General features: G+C 42.5%; 1 protein-coding gene and 1 long non-coding RNA gene across 2 annotated transcripts in view; one reads left to right on the top strand and one right to left on the bottom strand.

Annotated features, from left to right (window-relative positions):
* Positions 1-1,780, bottom strand: part of KLHL26 (kelch like family member 26) — a 42,272-nt gene extending 40,492 nt beyond the window's left edge. The window contains 2 exon segments of the mRNA XM_072601618.1: positions 1,345-1,702; positions 1,705-1,780. Coding sequence (XP_072457719.1) covers positions 1,345-1,702; positions 1,705-1,765 — 419 coding nt within the window. The 5' untranslated portion in view covers positions 1,766-1,780.
* Positions 787-16,185, top strand: LOC140499768 (uncharacterized). The gene is made up of 3 exons (XR_011965534.1): positions 787-958; positions 13,960-14,124; positions 15,842-16,185. It is a non-coding gene; the product is annotated as an uncharacterized lncRNA (long non-coding RNA).
* The last annotated feature ends 1,983 nt before the right edge of the window (positions 16,186-18,168 follow it).

Here is an 18,168-nt window from a genome sequence, read left to right on the forward strand (position 1 = left end):
TACATATACACTGTTTAAGGCACTGTCCTTACCCACCCAAAATAAAATGCTCCCTGATCCCAGAAATCATTCAGGATGCTCCCACTGCAGACCCCAGTGGGGATTTATTAATCCTCTCATACATACCCTCATCAGGTAATATAATAGATTTCAGTTCTGTTTTAGTGTCTTCTCACCCTGCAGGAACAGGAGCTCCTTGAGGGCAGGGACCCTATTTTATCCAATTTGCAAATTTATTCAAAGTTCCCATAGGGCTCAGCCGCACAGTAGGTGTTTATGAAAGGACATCAAGTGTTTATATTCCTCACAGAAGATGGGAAGGTGGCTCCAGAAAGAGTGCATCCAGGTACCCTTTGAAAAGGATTCTTCATGAATCCCCAAATCTCCTTAAGAAATGGCCTAAGCAGACTTCTCTGGGCCCCTGAGGTCCACCCTCAGAAGCCTGGAGGATGGGCAGGGAAGCATACCTGACTGAGCAGGAAGGCACAGGGGAAGGTCCTGTCTCACCTAAGGTGGGTGGTAGGGTCCTAACCGTGGAGAGGGAAGAAAGGGGAAAGAGAAGATGGGTCCAATTTCAGTGGAGAAGAGCGGAGGAAGGGTCGTGGGGTGGGGGAGTGATTTCGGAGGTCCTTGCCCTTGCTGAGATGAGGAGAGGGAACCTTCGATTGGGACTGAGAAGGCCCTGGCCTATAGGCTGAGGAGGGGAAGGGAGGGGAGAAGGGGTATCAGGGAGGATGGGAGGGAACGATCTGGGGGAGAGGATGCTCCCTTCCCAAGGCCCTGGTCCAGAGAGAGAAAAGAGAGGGTCCTGTCAGTTGGCAGTTGGGGGGCAGGGGAAAGGTTAGCAAGGTCTTGCCCCATGGGGAGGAGGGGAGAAAAGGGCCCAGTCCATCCTGCACGTGAGAAAGGGGAAAAGAGGACAGACCTGCCAGATGGTGGTTGGAAAAGGTGCAGGGGGGTAAGTAAGGTTCTTCCTGCTGGCAGTTGGGTATGGGGGGCGGGGTTGGAGGGTCTTATCCCGTAAGGAGAAGTAAAGGATTCTGTTCAATACTGGGGGGGCTCCTGCCGGTTGGCAGTTAGGTTGGGTGAGGACTGGAAGGATGGGGGGTAGGGGCTGCGGGGGGAGGGGAGAGGGGACGGTCCTGCCCGGTGGGGAGTGGAGAGGGGGCAGGTCCTGAAGCTCTCTGGGGAGGGGGCTGCGCCGCAGTCGGGGGCGTCCCCGCGGGGCCTGAGGGGCTCTTCCCCGCTGCCCGCTCGGGGCCGCTGGAGAGGAGGGGAGCGGAGGGGAGCGGAAGGCGGCCAGGCCCCGAGCCGCCACCGCCGCCGCCGCCGCCGCGCACCCACCTGCGGGGCCGCTCCGGGCTGGGCTCGGCGCCGCCGCCGCCAGACTCCGCCATCTTCCCGCCGCCTCCTCCTCCTCCTCCTCCTCCTCCTCCGCCGCCGCCGCCGCCGCCGCCGCCGCGCTCAGTGACGGCGCGTCCCGCCTCCGACGCCCGGCGGCCGGTCGGCGGCCCCGCGCGCAGCCGGCGGCCTTGGCACGGGCAGCGGCTCGCGGAGCGGAGCGCGGGGCGCGCGGGGCGCAGCAGCCGCAGTGCGCGGCCCCAGCCGTGCGCCCCGGGGCCCAGATCCCGCCTCCTCCGATGACTCGCCCTGGCACCCGGGACCAGACGCTTGGACTCTCCGAGCCTCAGTTTCCCCATCTGTAAAACAAGGTGGTTGGACCAGACGGCCCCCGAGGCCCCTGATTCTGCAGTCCCCCCTTCATCTCCTCAACCCCTCATACTCACATTCGATTTAACGCTTATTAAGCGCCTTACTCTATAGGGGAGGGCTGTGGGGAGGCCAGACAAAACTGAAAGCAGCTTCAGCCCTCCAAAAGTTTGCCTGCGCTGGAGGACGCAAGTACGAGAAGAAACAGATACAAAGTAGATACAAAGTAGATACAAAGTATTTGGGTGAGAGCGTAGATCCCTCGAAAGATTTCGTGTGTGCTGAGCTTTGACGGAAGCCCGGGACTGCAAGCATCCCGGCCAATGCTAAGGCACCAAGAGAAGGCCAGTCTGGCTAGGCAGAAGAAAGTCTGCCTTGGAGTCATGTGTTATAAGCTACAAAGGTAGTCTTATGAAGAAGTTCCTTAAAGGTTACACAGAGGGACCCTGGAGATTACAGGGAGTCACTGGAGTTTCAAAGAGTAGGGGAGCGTCGACGGGTGCCCTGTGCTTTAGGAAGGTCCCTCTGGCAAGTCTTCGGAGGATGGAGTGGAGTGGTAGGTGACTTGGGGCAGAGCCCTGTCAGGAAGCTATGGCAATAGTACATGGGAGATGTAAGCAGGGCCTCACCTAGAGAGGGGACCGAGTGAGTGAAGTGAAAAGATGCTGTGGCTGTAGAGCCGACCTATCGAATAGTCAGAACTTATTGGATCGGTGGGGTAAAGGAGAAATGATAACCCTGGTGTTGTTGGAAAGGCACTCAGCAGAAGGAGGGAAATTAAGACCGATACATTAGAATGAAAGAATATGGAGATCGATTTCAGATGTGTGGTGATAGAGTTAGCTTTGGAACATTGAATCCAGTAGGCAGCTGAGGATGAACAGGAGAGACTATGGCTAGATCTACAGTCTAGACTAGAACTAGGAGTCAGCTGCCTCTAGATGATAATTCAACCCATTTATGCTGATAAGAGAGTGAAGGGAAGAGGGCTAGCCAGAGTCTTGGGGGAACACTCACTATTAGAGGAGGTGCCATAAATGCAGATGAAGCAAAGATGCCTGAGGAAGGAATCTGATAAGTAGCAAAAGAATCGAAAGAACTAGTGTCACAGAAATTAATGATAAGGTCGGAAGCCAGGAATGAAAGGAAAGGAGCTGGAGGCAATTCGTGGAAGCAGCTTTTTCTCTAGTGTTCACCTCTTTTTTCCACAATAAAGTTTTAGAGGCTCTTTTTATCCCTTCAGAGCCAACCTCAGTTAATTCCGACTTTCAGTTCTCCTTACTTACTTGTCTTCTTTCAGAACTGTGCCAAGCTTTTGTATACATCCTCTGGCACCTACCTTTGTTTCCTTGTTTCTGTGTAAGAGGATGGGGAGATTTGGTGCCTCCCTCCTCAGTAGATGTCACTGGATGTAATCATACCTGCTGGGGTATTACATACCAATCTATGTCAAACTGTTTCCCTTCTCAAGGAGGGGGGAAAGGAGGAATGGAGAGAATTTGGACCTCAAAATTTTTAAAATCAAGTGTTAAAAACTGTTTTAGATGTAATTGGAAAAAAATAAAAATTTTAAAATAGTGAAGTATTAATATCTAATGCCCTTTTAAAATCTAAGTTGGTTATTGAACTCCCTGAACATCTCTGTCTCCCACTGTCCCCTCAGGCTCCTTACACCCTCAGTTTCTCAGTCCCCTTTTTCCCCTGGGCCTCTCAGGCTCCTCCAGGAGAGGAGTCCTCCATCATTCAGTCCCTTCTGCCCCTAAATCCCATAATCCTGTGGTACATTCTGTCCCTTGGCTTCTCATTCCCCCAATGACCCCATTCTCCTTGAGCCTTTAGTTCCCTTTAGTCCCTCCTCCACTCAGGCTCTTAATCCCTCTGTTGGAATCCTGATGCAATGAAACAGGCAAATACATTGGGATCAAAGTACCTGGAGTCATATCCACAATCTACCATATATTGTCCTTATGGCTTTGGGTAAATCACGATCTCTCTGCCCACCCCACCCCACCTTATCTATAAAATCAGGATGTTGTATGACTAATATGGAAATATGTTTAATATGATTGTACATGTATACTCAATATCAGATTGCACATTGTCTTAGGAAGGGGGAGAATTCAAAATCTTTTTTTCCAAAATTTATTAATTTGTTTTTAGTTTTCAACAATCACTTCCATAAGTTCCACATTTTTTCCTCCTCCCTCCCTGAATCAGCATACAATCTTATCTGGGCTCTAAACATACATTCCTATTAAACACATTTTCTTTTTTTTTTATTTTATTTTATTAATTTATTTAACTTTTAACATTCATTTTCAAAAAATTTTGGGTTCCACATTTTCTCCCCTTTTGTCCCCTCCCCCCACCCCAAAACACCGAGCGTTCTAATTGCCCCTGTCTGCCAATCTGTCCTCCCTCCCTCCCCACCCCTTCCCTTTGGAAGGCAAGCAATTCAATATAGGCTATATCAATGTAGTTTTGCAAATGACTTCCATAATAGTTGTGTTGTGTAAGAACTAATTATATTTCCCTCCATCCTATCCTGTCCCCCATTACTTCTGTTCTCTCTTTTGATCCTGATCCTCCCCATGAGTGTTGACCTCAAATTGTTCCCTCCTCCCTGTGCCCTCCCTTCCATCATCCCCCCCACCCTGCTTATCCCCTTGTCCCCCACTTTCCTGTATTGTAAGATAGGTTTTCATACCAAAATGAGTGTGCATTTTATTCCTTCCTTTAGTGGAATGTGATAAGAGTAAACTTCATGTTTTTCTCTCACCTCCCCTCTTTTTCCCTTCACTAAAAAGTCTTTTGCTTGCCTCTTTTATGAGAGATAATTTGCGCCATTCCATTTCTCCCTTTCTCCTCCCAATATATTTCTCTCTCACTGCTTGATTTCATTTTTTTTTTTTAAGATATGATCCTCTCCTCTTCGGTTCACTCTGTGCGCTCTGTCTCTATGTGTGTGTGCGTGTGCGTGTGCATGTGTGTGTGTGTTATCCCACCCTGTACCCAGATGCTGAATAGTTTCAAGAGTTACAAATATTGTCTTTCCATGTAGGAATGTAAACAGTTCAACTTTAGTAAGTCCCTTATGACTTCTCTTTGCTGTTTACCTTTTCATGCTTCTCTTCATTCTTGTGTTTGAAAGTCAAATTTTCTTTTCAGCTCTGGTCTTTTCATCAAGAATGCTTGAAAGTCCTCTATTTCATTGAAAGACCAATTTTTCCCCTGAAGTATTATACTCAATTTTGCTGGGTAGGTGATTCTTGGTTTTAGTCCTAGTTCCTTTGACTTCTGGAATATCCTATTCCATGCCCTTCAATCCCTTAATGTGGAAGCTGCTAGATCTTGTGTTATCCTGATTGTATTTCCACAATACTTGAATTGTTTCTTTCTAGCTGCTTGCAATATGTTCTCCTTGATCTGGGAACTCTGGAATTTGGCCACAATGTTCCTAGGAGTTTCTCTTTTTGGATCTCTTTCAGGTGGTGATCTGTGGATTCCTTGAATACTTATTTTGCCCTCTGGTTCTAGAATCTCAGGGCAGTTTTCCTTGATAATTTCATGAAAGATGATGTCTAGGCTCTTTTTTTGATCCTGGCTTTCAGGTAGGCCCATAATTTTTAAATTGTCTCTCCTGGATCTATTCTCCAGGTCAGTTGTTTTTCCAATGAGATATTTCACATTATCTTCCATTTTTTCATTCTTTTGGTTTTGTTTTGTGATTTCTTGGTTTCTCATAAAGTCATTAGCCTCCATCTGTTCCATTCTAATTTTGAAAGAATTATTTTCTTCAGAGAGCTTTTGAATCTCCTTTTCCATTTGGCTAATTCTGCTTTTGAAAGCATTCTTCTCCTCATTGGCTTCTTGAACCTCTTTTGCCAATTGAGTTAGCCTATTTTTCAAGGTGTTATTTTCTTCAGCATTTTTTTGGGTCTCCTTTAGCAGGGAGCTGATCTGCTGTTCATGCTTTGACTGCATGTCTCTCATTTCTCTTCCCAGCTTTTCTTCCACCTCTCTAACTTGATTTTCTATGAGCTCTTCCATGGCCTGAGCCCACAGAATATTTAGTCTGGATGTTTGGGATACAGAGGCCTTGTCTTCTATGTCTTTGCCTGATGGTAAGCATTGTTCTTCCTCATCAGAAGGGAAGGGAGGAGATGCCTGTTCACCAAGAAAGTAACCTTCTATAGTCTTATTTCTTTTCCCTTTTCTGGGTATTTTCCCAGCCAGTGATTTGACCTCTGAATATTCTCTTCACACCCACTTTGCCTCCTGATCCTCCCAGCCAGCTCTTGGGGTTTGAGATTCAAATGCTGCTTGCCAGCCTCAGGGCTTTTGGTGGGGGCAGGGCTGCTATTCAGTGTGAGATTAAGTTCAGGTGCTCAGGTCAGGGCAGGGCCGCCTCACAGGCTCAGTTCCCTCAGGGGGTTTATGCAGAGACCTTCAACAATGGATCCAGGCTCCCACCTGCTTGGGGAGCCCCAGTCTGCTCCCGCCTCCGCTGTTGCCTCCTGAGGGGGCCTGAGTTATGGGGGCACCCCACTCCCCTCTCGACCCACCGAAGAGACCCTCTCACCGACCCCTGTCACCTGTGGGTGGAGGGACCCACGTGGCCACTGGAGATCCCGTCCCTGAAGCCCGCTCAGATCTTTTCCTCTCGGTGCTGCGGCCGCGGCAGGGCTGTACTCAGCTCCCAGTCCTGGCGCCCAGTCCACGCGCGAAGGACCTTTTGCAAGAGGTTTGCAGGTCTCTCTGGAACAGAAATCTCCCTCGCTCCAATGTTCTGTGGCCTCTGGGTGCAGAATTCACCATGAGTTACATTTTTGTAGATGTTCTATGGGTTGTGGGTTCGGAGCTATGTGTATGTACATCTTTCTACACCGCCATCTTGGCTCCGCCCCCCTAAACACATTTTCACATTAATCATGTTGCATAGAAGAATTAAAACGAATGGGAGAAAGCATGAGAAAAACAAAGCAAAACATAGCAAAAGAGAAAATAGTCTGCTTCATTCTGTGTTCTGACTCCATAGTTCTTTCTCTGATTGTGGAGGGCATTTTGCATCGAATCTTTTGGAAACGTTTTAGGTCCTTGTATTGCTGTGAAGGGCGAAGTCTATCAAAAATAGTCCTCCAGCACTGTGGCTGTTACTATGTATAATGTTTTACTGTTTCTGCTCACTTCACTCAGCATCAGTTCATGTAAGTCTTTCTAGGTTTTTCTGAATTCCACCTGTTTGTCATTTCTTACAGCACAATTGTATTCCATTACATTCATATACCACAGCTTGTTCAGTCATCCCTCAATTGATGGGCATCCCCTCGATTTCCAGTTCTTGGCCACCACAAAAAGAGCTGCTATAAATACTTTTGTACATGTAGGTCCTTTTCCCATCTTTATGATCTCTTTGGGATACAGCCCTAGAAGTGGTATTGCTGGGTCAAAGGGTATGCACATTTTTTAACCTATTGAGCATAATTCCAAATTGCTCTCCAGAATGGTTGAACCAGCTCACAGCTCCACCAACAATGAATTAGTATTCCAACTCTCCCACATCTTCTCCAGCATTTATCATTTTCCTGTTTTGTCATGTTAGCCAATCTGATAGGCGTGATGTGATACCTCAGAGTTGTTTTGAGTTGCATCTCTTTAATCAATAGTGATTTAGAACATTTTTTCATATGACTATAGATAGCTTGATTTCTTCCTCTGAAAACTGCCTGTAGAACTCAAAATCTTATAGAAGTGAATGTTGAAACTAAAAACAAATAAATAAAACTAATTTTTTTTTAGTCAGTGTTGTACTTGGCCAGAGGCAGCCTGTCCCAATGGAGATGGTGAGCTTAGAGTCAAAAAGGCCTAGATTCACATCCTGCCTTAAACACATGCCTGCTGTATCACCTTGAGCAAGTCACTCCACTACCCTTGTCTGATGATCCATAAAATGGCCATAATGGCACTTGCTACAGGAAATTGTTGTGAGGATCAGAAAAGATAAGGCTTTTCCAAACTTTAAAATGCTAAAATAATGTTGACTTTTATTATTAAATGACTTTTAAAATCCCTTCCAGCTCTCAGTCTCTGATTTCTTCCAAGTCCTATCAGTCTTCATTCTTCTCATTTGTTCCATTTAATTGTTCCATCCTCCAATTCTCTTATCCTCATCTCTCTCAGCTCCTCTGTCTCTTCAGTTTCTGGGACCCCTCAGACCCATCAATCCCTCAGTACACTCAGTTGCCCCAGCCTGAAACTATCTCTCAGTCCTTCAGCCACTAAATCTTTCAAACCCTCAGTTCCCAAAATCTTTTTTTTCCCTTCCATGGGACCAAAATCTGTCTCTAAATAACTTCCACCCACCCCCCCACCCCCACCCTGCCCCTAGATCTGCTCTCCAAGGCCAAGTGGAACGATTTAATCCTTCTTCCACATGACCCAAGTTCAGTTATCATGTCCTCCCCATGTCTTTTCTTCTCCAAGCTAAAGATCTCCAGTTTCTAGAATTAATTCTTCCCATGCTTCTTCCTCCAGTCCCATTGCCATCCCAGCCAACATCCTCTGGATATACTCCAGCTTGTCAAGATCCCTCCTAAAATGTGGCTTCCAAAACTAAAAACAAAGACATGTTCTATAACCAGAGCGTAGTTCAACAAGACCTTCAATTCCCTTGTTAGGGACAGAATGTCTTTCTTAATCCAGCCTACAACTACAATAACTTTCTGGGATGATACATCTTCCTGCTGACTCTTGCTGGGCTCGCATGCCTAATTATGTCTAGGCAGTCAGTTGATTTTTTGAACCCAAGGGTAAGACTTTACATTTATCCCTGTTGTATTTCATTGTATTAGACTTGACCCATAATTCTAGCCTGCAGAGACGTTTTGGATCATGAATATGCTAGGTATTTCTCTCAGTTTTGTGTCATCTGAAAATATAAAAAATCATGCTATCTTTGCCTTCAGCCAAATCATGGATTTAAAAAGTTGGAAAGAATACAAGGATAGACTCTTGGAACATTCTACTAGAGACTTCTGAGTTAACATTGGTCTATTCATCCCCTGCTCTCTGGGTCTAGTTATTCAATCAGTTCTAAATTAACCTAACTTGAGCATCTTCTAGCCCACATCATTCTGCCTTGTCTTTGCCCTCATGCTCCAAATGAGCATGAGAGAATTTTTTAAATACCTTGCTAAAATCAGTGTTTATGGCATTCCTCTGACCCAGCAATTTAGTAATACCTGAGATTAGCCTGGCATGATCTGTGCTTGATGAAACTATGCTGGGTTTTGTGATTACAGCTTTATTTTCTAAATGCTCACAAACTCTCTTCAGGGCTATATTCTAGAATTTTTATAGGGATTAAAGTCAATTTCATGAGACTATAGTTTACAGTCTCTCCCTCCTTCCCTTTTTTTTGAAAACTCAGCATATGTTTGCTAGTTTCCCATCTGTTTATACCTTTCCCATGTACATTTCTTCAAAGATTGTCTCAGCAATATTGCATCAGCTATTCTTTCAGTAGCCTGGAATGTATCTTGAAAATGTAGTCCATATCTCAGAGCCCCCAAGGCTCCGGGCTAACACTGACCAAGTTTGGTCCTAGGAACTGACCTCAAAAGAGCCAGTTTCTCTTTCCTACTCATTTTTCCCACCTGATGTTACTCCAGGAAAATTTCCTAATACAATCATGGTACTTACAATTCCTCAAATATAGTTAATGTTCCCAGATCCTCTACAAGTTCTTGAGATACTAAGTGTATATATGATAGGACAGCTATCATTTTACCTCACAGAAAAGGTGGGAGATTCACCAAAGGATTCACCAAAGGCCATAAATAGATTCCAAAAATACATAAAGTACTCAAATAGCCCACCAGCTCCCTGGGAAGAGACCTGAAATTTGAATTGTTAATGGAGTAATCCTTTCACACAGTCCTACACGGTCCCTGGAAGGCTCATAGAAAAATCCTTCTCCCTCTGTCTACCTCCCACCCACCCCCCCCCCCCCCCAATTCCCTAGGTAAATATAATATACTTTGGAGACTGCTAAATAAATAATGCCCTTTCCCATCGGACCTGTACTGTCCAGGTATCTCATAGTAAAAGGAAGGAATTGGCAAGGTACAGGTCACCAGGTTGAGGCAGCTAGGTGGCACAGTGAATAGAGCACAGAACTTGAAATCAGGAAGATCTGAGTTTCAATCTTACTTCTGACACTTACTAGTAGTTCAACCCTGGGCAAGTCACTTAATCTCCCTGAGCCTCAGTTTACTCATCTGAAAATGAAATGGTTGTGTTCAGTGGCATCTCTTTCAGTTCCAAATCCGCGATATTGTCATCCTGCCCCCTACTACCCTTCCCCAAAATATGGCTTCAATACTTTGGCTGTAGGGGACATATCAGTGGATTCTCTTTCTTCTCCAAGAAACATGTTATTGAGGAAATATTCACCTTTTAAGAGAAGGTTAAGAACCCCAGTTCTAGAAGTTTAGGACCCCAAAATCTCAAACTTGGTGTCACTAACAAGGAATTTCCAAAGTTAAGTCTCCTCATTTGTTCTGAGAAGGCATTGGTTTGTCTGTTCTTGCCACATATTTCTGAAGGAAATTTGTCACTGCCCCCAGGCAATTTCTCAAACTGGAGAAGTCCATCATCGAGTCTCTGGCTTGTACGCAGGAAAGGAAATAGCAGCCAGGAACTTAAGGTCCAGGAACTCCCCTGTCAGGCCACCTGGGAGAGCACATGCAGCTCTCCATGAGCTCCTGCCATAAATTGCCCATTGTCATTAACTGCTCCTGGGGGTAGGAGGAAACTGTGAATAGACATAGGTTTCTCTTTCACACACACACACACACACACACACACACACACACACACACACACACACACACACACACACACCAGTCCTGCTTATGAAATGCTCTGGTCTGTCATCCCAAAGTCCAGAAGAAAGAGAGAAAGAGAATTTGATTTTGCATTCATTTTTAAGGACTATGGCAGGACTGTGCAAAGTCACCAGCCTCATTCTCTCCTCCATCAGAGTCCAGTGGCAAAACATAGGTCAAGACAACTAGAGAGAGCTTCCAAAGTCTTGTGAGATGCAGTGGGAGAAGCTGGCCTTTTTAAGCTAAGGTCTTTCCCAGGTCTCAGTTTGTCTGAAGCAACTCCCATTCAATGATTAAAGGCTAGGTAAGAAATGAGGCAAAAAAAAAAAAAATGGCTTAGCCAACAGTCATCTTTAATTCCCTGTACCCTCTCAGTAAGGTACCAGCAGGCGTACCCAAACTCCATGGGTAGGTCGTTTGTAGGTGCCTCTAAACAAAGGACCACATTCTATAATCTCATCAGATTGATTGGGAACTCATCATTTTGGCCAGAGATTCCCTTGATCAAGCTCCCTTAAATAAAAAACTATTGAACTGAATTCTTTAAGAGCTGGTTGTTGTCCTCTGTTCTCAAAGAAGACCAAAATGACATCACTATGTTGGAGTCAAGTTACGGTGTGTCCAGCAGTGACTGATCAGACCAATATGACCTTGGAAGGCTTTATCACAAGTCCAGCACAAGTAGTCCATTTGAACATTTGGAGTGGATTCTCTAAATTTGCACCTCTCATTGAGGTTAGTCAGGTGTTCACTTCCCAACTTCCCATTTCCCCTGGGTTACCTCCCTATTAACAATTTTAATTCTATCCTTATCATTATCCTTCAAAAATAAATACTTCAAAATTTCAAGATTGTGTGTGTGTATGTGCGTGTGTGTGTGTGTGTGTGTGTGCTATGACATAGGGGTGACTGAAAAAATCACTGAAAATAGTTTGATTAGCACCAGACCTGTTGACTAGGAAATGTCACAGAAAAGGGTTAACACTTCCTTTAAGGAAGAAAATGTGTGGACGACAGACAATAACTTCTGCAGATGACAACCACAACTCATCAGAGGAGCAAAAAAGGGATAAATAACTTTCATAGGCACACAGAAACATCAGCTGCAGAGTCAGGATGGGAAGCAACAATGAGGCACCAGTCGGTTGATGGGAGATTTAGCAATGAGACACATTCCTGCTAGGATGTAACTCTAGGAGTATGAGTTATCCCGGGAGTTTCTGTCATCAATCAGTCAGTCAACAAGCATTTATTGAGCACTTACTATATGCTAACAATACAAATAAAAAGAAGACATTCCCTGACCTTAAGGAATGTATATTCTAGTGGAAAAGACAATATATAAAACGAAGCTAGAGGGAAGGGGTGAGGGTAGGGAGAAGGTACTAGGTACATGATGGGGAAGTCCTCGGACCACCTTAAATGAAGGTCCTGAGATCAACTGAACCATCAGAAAGAGGGGCCCAGAGATACTTGGTCTATTGAGTAGCCTTCCAGCATGAAGAAGTTTCTGGGAAATGACGGTAAGTCCAGAAGAATATAGTCTGGTGTGAAAGTACAAGTCATGGGAAGATCATCCCCCTTATTATTTACTTTACTATTCTATCCTAGTTAGAAGTTCTGCAATTTGTCAATTATTTATTATTTATTATCCTAGTCTGTGAAGTAGAAAGCACTATTAGATAGGGATTCAAACAATATTTAGCAAGTACCCTACAATGATCTTGGGATAGAGAGAGCTTCCAAAGTCATGGAGATAAATGCTGCATTAAGTTTGGTCAACAAGGCTACCCCCTCCATTAATGAAGATTGTAACCCTTCTAATAGTCAGTTAATAATCTTTGCGAGTTCCTGTGGTCAAAAAATCACCCCACAGTCAGCCTCACGATGAGGCTTTCCAGACTTAGCTAGACTGATTCTTGGAAAACAGACCATCATTGAGCCCATATTAGAAACCTTTCCAGCTTGTCCAGCCTTCTAGAATTTGTGATCACCCATTGAGGTAAGACCCAGATTCATTTCCATGCCAAGACAAAACATTAAAGTAGAGCTTTAGTGGAAGTTGGTATTCCATTTAATACAGAATTAAATTAGGGGTTGAGTAGTTCTTCATTCCTTAGGAGAGAGGAAGGCTTATTCTCCCATCAACACTGAGTAGCCTTTCTATCCTTTCTTTGGATTCCCTCTTGTCTAGGACACAACCAAAAAGACTCCTTTGTTTCCTTACCTTCCACCAACAGACTCGGCTCATTCTTAGCTTTAGTGCCCCTCACAATTCCTAAAGGCCTAGGTACTTCATAGTCTTCATATATGCCTGCCCTGCTTCCATCTTCATAGAAACATCACATATGTATCTTTTTAATATATACATTGATCAATGAGTTCCCTGGGCATCCACATGGATCTCTTTAAACCATGCCCCCTTTTCTTCATCATCATAGCAAGAGAAAGTCACGGTAGAAGGGAACCCTAATATGTTGGATGGATCTAAAAAAGCTCCACAGGGAAAACAGAGGGCCAAATCTAATATGACCAAACTAATGGGGTTAAATGTAAAAAGTCTTACACCTAGGTAATAAAAAGCCAACTTTGTAAACATGAGATGGGAAAAGTATGGCATTACTAGATAACATTTGGTCTGGAAAAGATCAGGGAATTTTAGTGAAATGTGTTATCTGATCCCCATTGGAATATAAGCTCCTTGAGGGCAGGTACTTTCTGCTGGTATGTGTATTCTCAGCACTTAGCACAGTGCCTAGCACTAAGTGTTTAATAAATGCTTATTTACTTGACTTGACATATTAAAGGTCAGAATGAGGGCCAAGTGGGTGGAAAACCATGATGTTGCCTCCTTCACTAGAATCAGACTTACTTGTAAAGAAAACAAAAAATCTTGGAAATTTCTATTTTTAAATAGACATTGATATATTTTGTTTTTCCATCACCTAGATGTCCCCTGTATTCTTTTCCTTGCTTCCCTCCCAGAGTCATCCCTTCAAGCAAAGATTTTTTTAAAAAGAAAAAAGTAAAAGAAAAGTTTCATCAAACAAGCAAATCATCCTTTGACATTTCAGGCTGCATTCCATATCAGTGGGCTCCTCTCCTCACCTCTGCAGTGGAGTTGGAGGGTGTATCTTCTAACATTGCTGCTTTGGGACCAAGGGTTTTCTTAATGGAACCTCGTCCCAAAGCTCATCGGTATGGGACACTATCCTTATTGGTAAAGACAAACGTCCTCCTTTGCATAAGAGACAGAACAGAGTTGGTGAGAGGTGGAGGAGCTCCAGCCTTCACCAATCTCCTTTGGGACTCATCAAGCTTCTTATATTCTTTGACACTGATTGAGCTTCTGTCACTTCAGGTGCTTCTGGCTTCCTGCTTTGAGAGGGGAGATGGGAGAGGCCAACTTCACTTCAAACTGCTGAAGGAAGAGACTCTGGGCAAACATGAGAGGAATTGGCAGCCTCAGTCATGTCCATATTCCCAGCTTACTGCAGTAGAGTCTGCAGTGAGTTTAACCTCCTAGGTAAGAGCTAGGAATCTCTTTCTTGGTTGAGCCAAATGAACTCTCTCCCAATTAGAGAGTTCTTTCATTCAGTGTTATCTAGTATATATTCTCCTATATATACCTTCTCAGATTTCTGTTCTGCTATGATTTGGATAAATTGGTTTCTTTGCTATTCACTATATCTGTTCATTGTGAAACTTGTATTTTGTGGGAAAGCAGTCAAACCTTGGATATAGAGCTTAGAGGTCTCCTTCTCCCCAGTTATAATAGCAATACAGCAATCAGAAGTTAGAGTGAACCTAATGATATCCCCTACGTTAATGGTATTTAAGGGTAGCACATAGATATAATCCTAGCCCAGTATCTCTTTTTGTATAAGAGCATAGTGGTATCTCGTTCCAACCTACTGTTTCCTTTCTCTTAGAGAAGGATGGAGGAAAAAAGACTAGAGATGTCTTTTCTGCCACCCTTTGAACCACACAGGAACATCACTCTACACGTGAAGGCTTTCCTGCTATATTTATAATTTTACAATATTCATTTTCTTTTTTAATGCAGTTTTATTGATATCTTTTTTTAATCAATTAGATTTCCCTGTGGCACTTTATTCTGCCTCTCAGAGAGCCATCTTATAACAAAAGTTTTTAAAAAATCAGTAAAACCAATCAGTACAACAAAAAAAATCTGAAAATATTTGCAATGTTCTACACCTGGGGACGTCCTCCTCCACCTCCGCATAAGAGTGAGAAGAGATGTGTCTTCATACCTCTTCTTTGAGCCTAAGTTTATTCTTTGTAATTTTGTAACACTAATTTTAAATTGTTTTGTAGTGATTGTCCTTTCTACTTAAAGCATTGTTCAATGTAATTGTTGGTTCTGCTTATTTCACTTTGCATAAGTTCATGTAAGTCTTCCCAGGCTTCCCTGTATTCAAAATCGTTATCATCTCTTACAACACAATTTGTTTAACCCTTCTTCAATCAATGAGCATCCACTTTGTTTCCACTTCTTTGCTAACACAAAAAGTATTGCTATAAATATTTTTGTATAGATGAAGCCTTTCTTTATTGTTAATAATCTCCTTGGGATATATGCTTAGTGGTAAAATCTATAGGTCAAAGAGTAAGGGTATTTTAACCACTCTATTTGCATAATTCCAAATTGTTTTCCAGATTGGTCACACTAATTCATAGTACTACCAGTAATTTATTAGTCTGACTCTCTTTCTACAGCCTCTCCAACAATTACTTCCATGTTTTGTCATCTTTGCCAGTTTTCTGGGTATGAGTTGAAACCACGGGGTTATATGATTTACATTTCTCTTATTACTGGTGATCTGGAACATTCCTTCACATGGTTGTTAACAGTTTACAATTCTTGTTTTGAGACGTTTTTGGTCATAGCCTCTGACTACTTCTATATTGGGGAATCATATGTTTCTTCTTTTAACCAGTCGTTTCTTATATAAGTTTATTTTAAAATGAGGTAAAACTTAGTATTCTGGTAAGATGATAGATTTCCATTGCAAAAGGGGACATTTGTTTAACTGTTAATTAAGCATAAAAATTCATTTAATCAATAATATGTTATTTAGGAGAAAAAACTGAATGTATCCATAGATAGCTTTCAGAACTAGCTTATGAATAAATGTCAGTTTTTTCATAATACAACAGAGTAGATCAATAATGAATTTCAGTTTTATTTTTTTTGTATAATTTTATTTTTTGTTTTTTAGTTTTCAACATTTACTTCTATAAGATTTTGAGTTCTCAGGAGGACTTCGTACACAGTAACAACCACAGTGTGTGAGGAATTTTTCTGATAGAATTGGTACTTCATGGCAATGCAAGGACTTAAAAAATTCCTAATGGTCTCTTGAGGCAAAATGCCTTCCACATCCAGAGAAAGAACTACGGAATTCGATTGCAGAATGAAGTAGACCATTTTCTTTTGTATTATGTTTTGTTTTATTTTATGATTTCTCCCATTCATTTTAATTCTTCTATGCAGCATGACTAAGGTGAAAATGTATTTAATAGGAATGTATATGTAGAATCTATATAAAATTGTATGCTGTCTCAGGGAGGGAGTGGGGAGGTAGGGGGGAGGGAAGGGGAGGGAGGGGAACAAAATCTAAGATATATGGAAGTGATTGTAGAACACTGAAAACAAATAAAATAATTTTAAAAAAAGAAAAAAGAAAAAAAAGATTTTGAGTTCTAAATTTTCTCCCCCACCTCCATTCCCCTCTCCTCAATTCAGCATGCAATCTGATATAGACTAAACATAAATCATATATTTCTGTCACTTGCCTATATATCTTGGATACCAAATCCTATTAAGATGTATTCAATATAAATATTTTTCCCCAGTCAACTGTTTCCCTTCCATCCTAAACAGATTTATTTTATGAAGAGGCATTTCAATTTCATGTTATCAGAACTCTTTATTTTACCTTTGGATTTGCCTCTATTGAACTTGGGAATTTCTAACTCTAAATCAGATAGTTGTCCGGAACAAAAGATTGCAATCTTAACTCCAGATAGAGATTGAAGAAGAAAAGATTAAATCTTTTTTGGGGGGGAGGGGTCACTCTGCTTGGACTTTGTTATCTGGGTGTGGATTAGATAAAGAGCTATCAATCTGCCTTTATTGGGTAGAGGCAGTTTGCCCTAGTAGATTGGAGATGAGGTAGCTGGTTCCTGATTTTAAAGAGATTAAATGCAGAAGCTTGCCTGAGGTAGTAATGCCCAGCAGCAGGAGATTGATACCTAATGGAGAGAAAGTAAGTGGTAGGCATCAGCAGAGCCACAATGCCCAGTGGGAAACAACAAGAAGCATCACCTGGTGTCCAGGAACAGAACCAGCAGAGATCAGCACCTAGTGGGGACAGACCCAGAGAGAACAGTGCTATGATATCACCAAGAGGTGACCCTGGAGAGCTGAAGTTCTCCATTAGTTGGCCTTCCACATGTGTTTCATGGTTACATATGTTCTCCACATGTGTGTCCTTCATATGTCATCCCGATGCATACACACTCTTCCCATTGATGATATGCATATTTGTGGAGGAGTATGGTCTAGGTTGGGGAGGGGTGGGAATGTTCTATTGCTACTTTTTTACTATGCTATTTCGTTAAATGCCTTTGCTTTGAACTAATTGTGTCCTCCATCTGTCTGGGGGAAAAAACACATCAGAGGAATGCCTGTTATCTGTTGATTAACTGGAAAACCACAGAGTACCTTGACCCTGGGACAGCTATTTTGAGGCCCCCTCATGAGAAAGAAGGTCCCCTCAGGAGCTAGATATAGGCCATTGAGCTTGACTTCAATTCCTATGAAAATTCTAGAATGTATTATGAAACAAATGGTTGACGAACATCTACAAAAGAAAATTGAGGAAATAAAAAATATAAACAACCAGCATGGTTCTTATCAAGAAGAGCTTATGCCAAAATAAGCCTATTTCCTTTTTGAAGGTTACTAAACTGGTAGATCAGGAGAATGCTATAGATTTATCAAGTTACCAAAGCTATAGATTAGTTTACCAAGATTTTAGTAAAATATTTGACAAAATATCTCATGCGATTCTTCTGTAAAAGATGGAGAAATGGAGGCTACCCAATTGAACAATTAAATGGAGTTATAATCCCTTGAATGACTGAACTCAAAGAAGAGTCACTAATGGTTCTGTATCAACATGGATAAAGATCTCCAGTGGAGGCTGTCAGAGATTTATGTTGGGCCCTATGCTGTCATACATATTTGATAATGAGATAAAGGTAGAAATGACATAATTAGCAAATTTTCAGATAACATAACACTGGAAGGGAGCATGAAATAGAGAATAGTCACGTTCCAAAAAGATCTTAACAGGTTAGAGTATTAAGCTGAATCTAATAAACCACAATGTAAGAGGGAAAAATACATAGTCTTGTACTTGGGTGGATGAAATCAATATAAGTATAATAGCAGGGAAATATGGCTAGAGAGTAATTTATCTGAAAAAAAATAACTGTGCATTTTAATGGATTTCAAATTCAGTATGTTCACCATGTGATG

This window comes from Notamacropus eugenii, chromosome 4 (genome assembly GCF_028372415.1).
Source record: "Notamacropus eugenii isolate mMacEug1 chromosome 4, mMacEug1.pri_v2, whole genome shotgun sequence".
Classification (NCBI taxonomy): Eukaryota; Metazoa; Chordata; class Mammalia; order Diprotodontia; family Macropodidae; genus Notamacropus; species Notamacropus eugenii.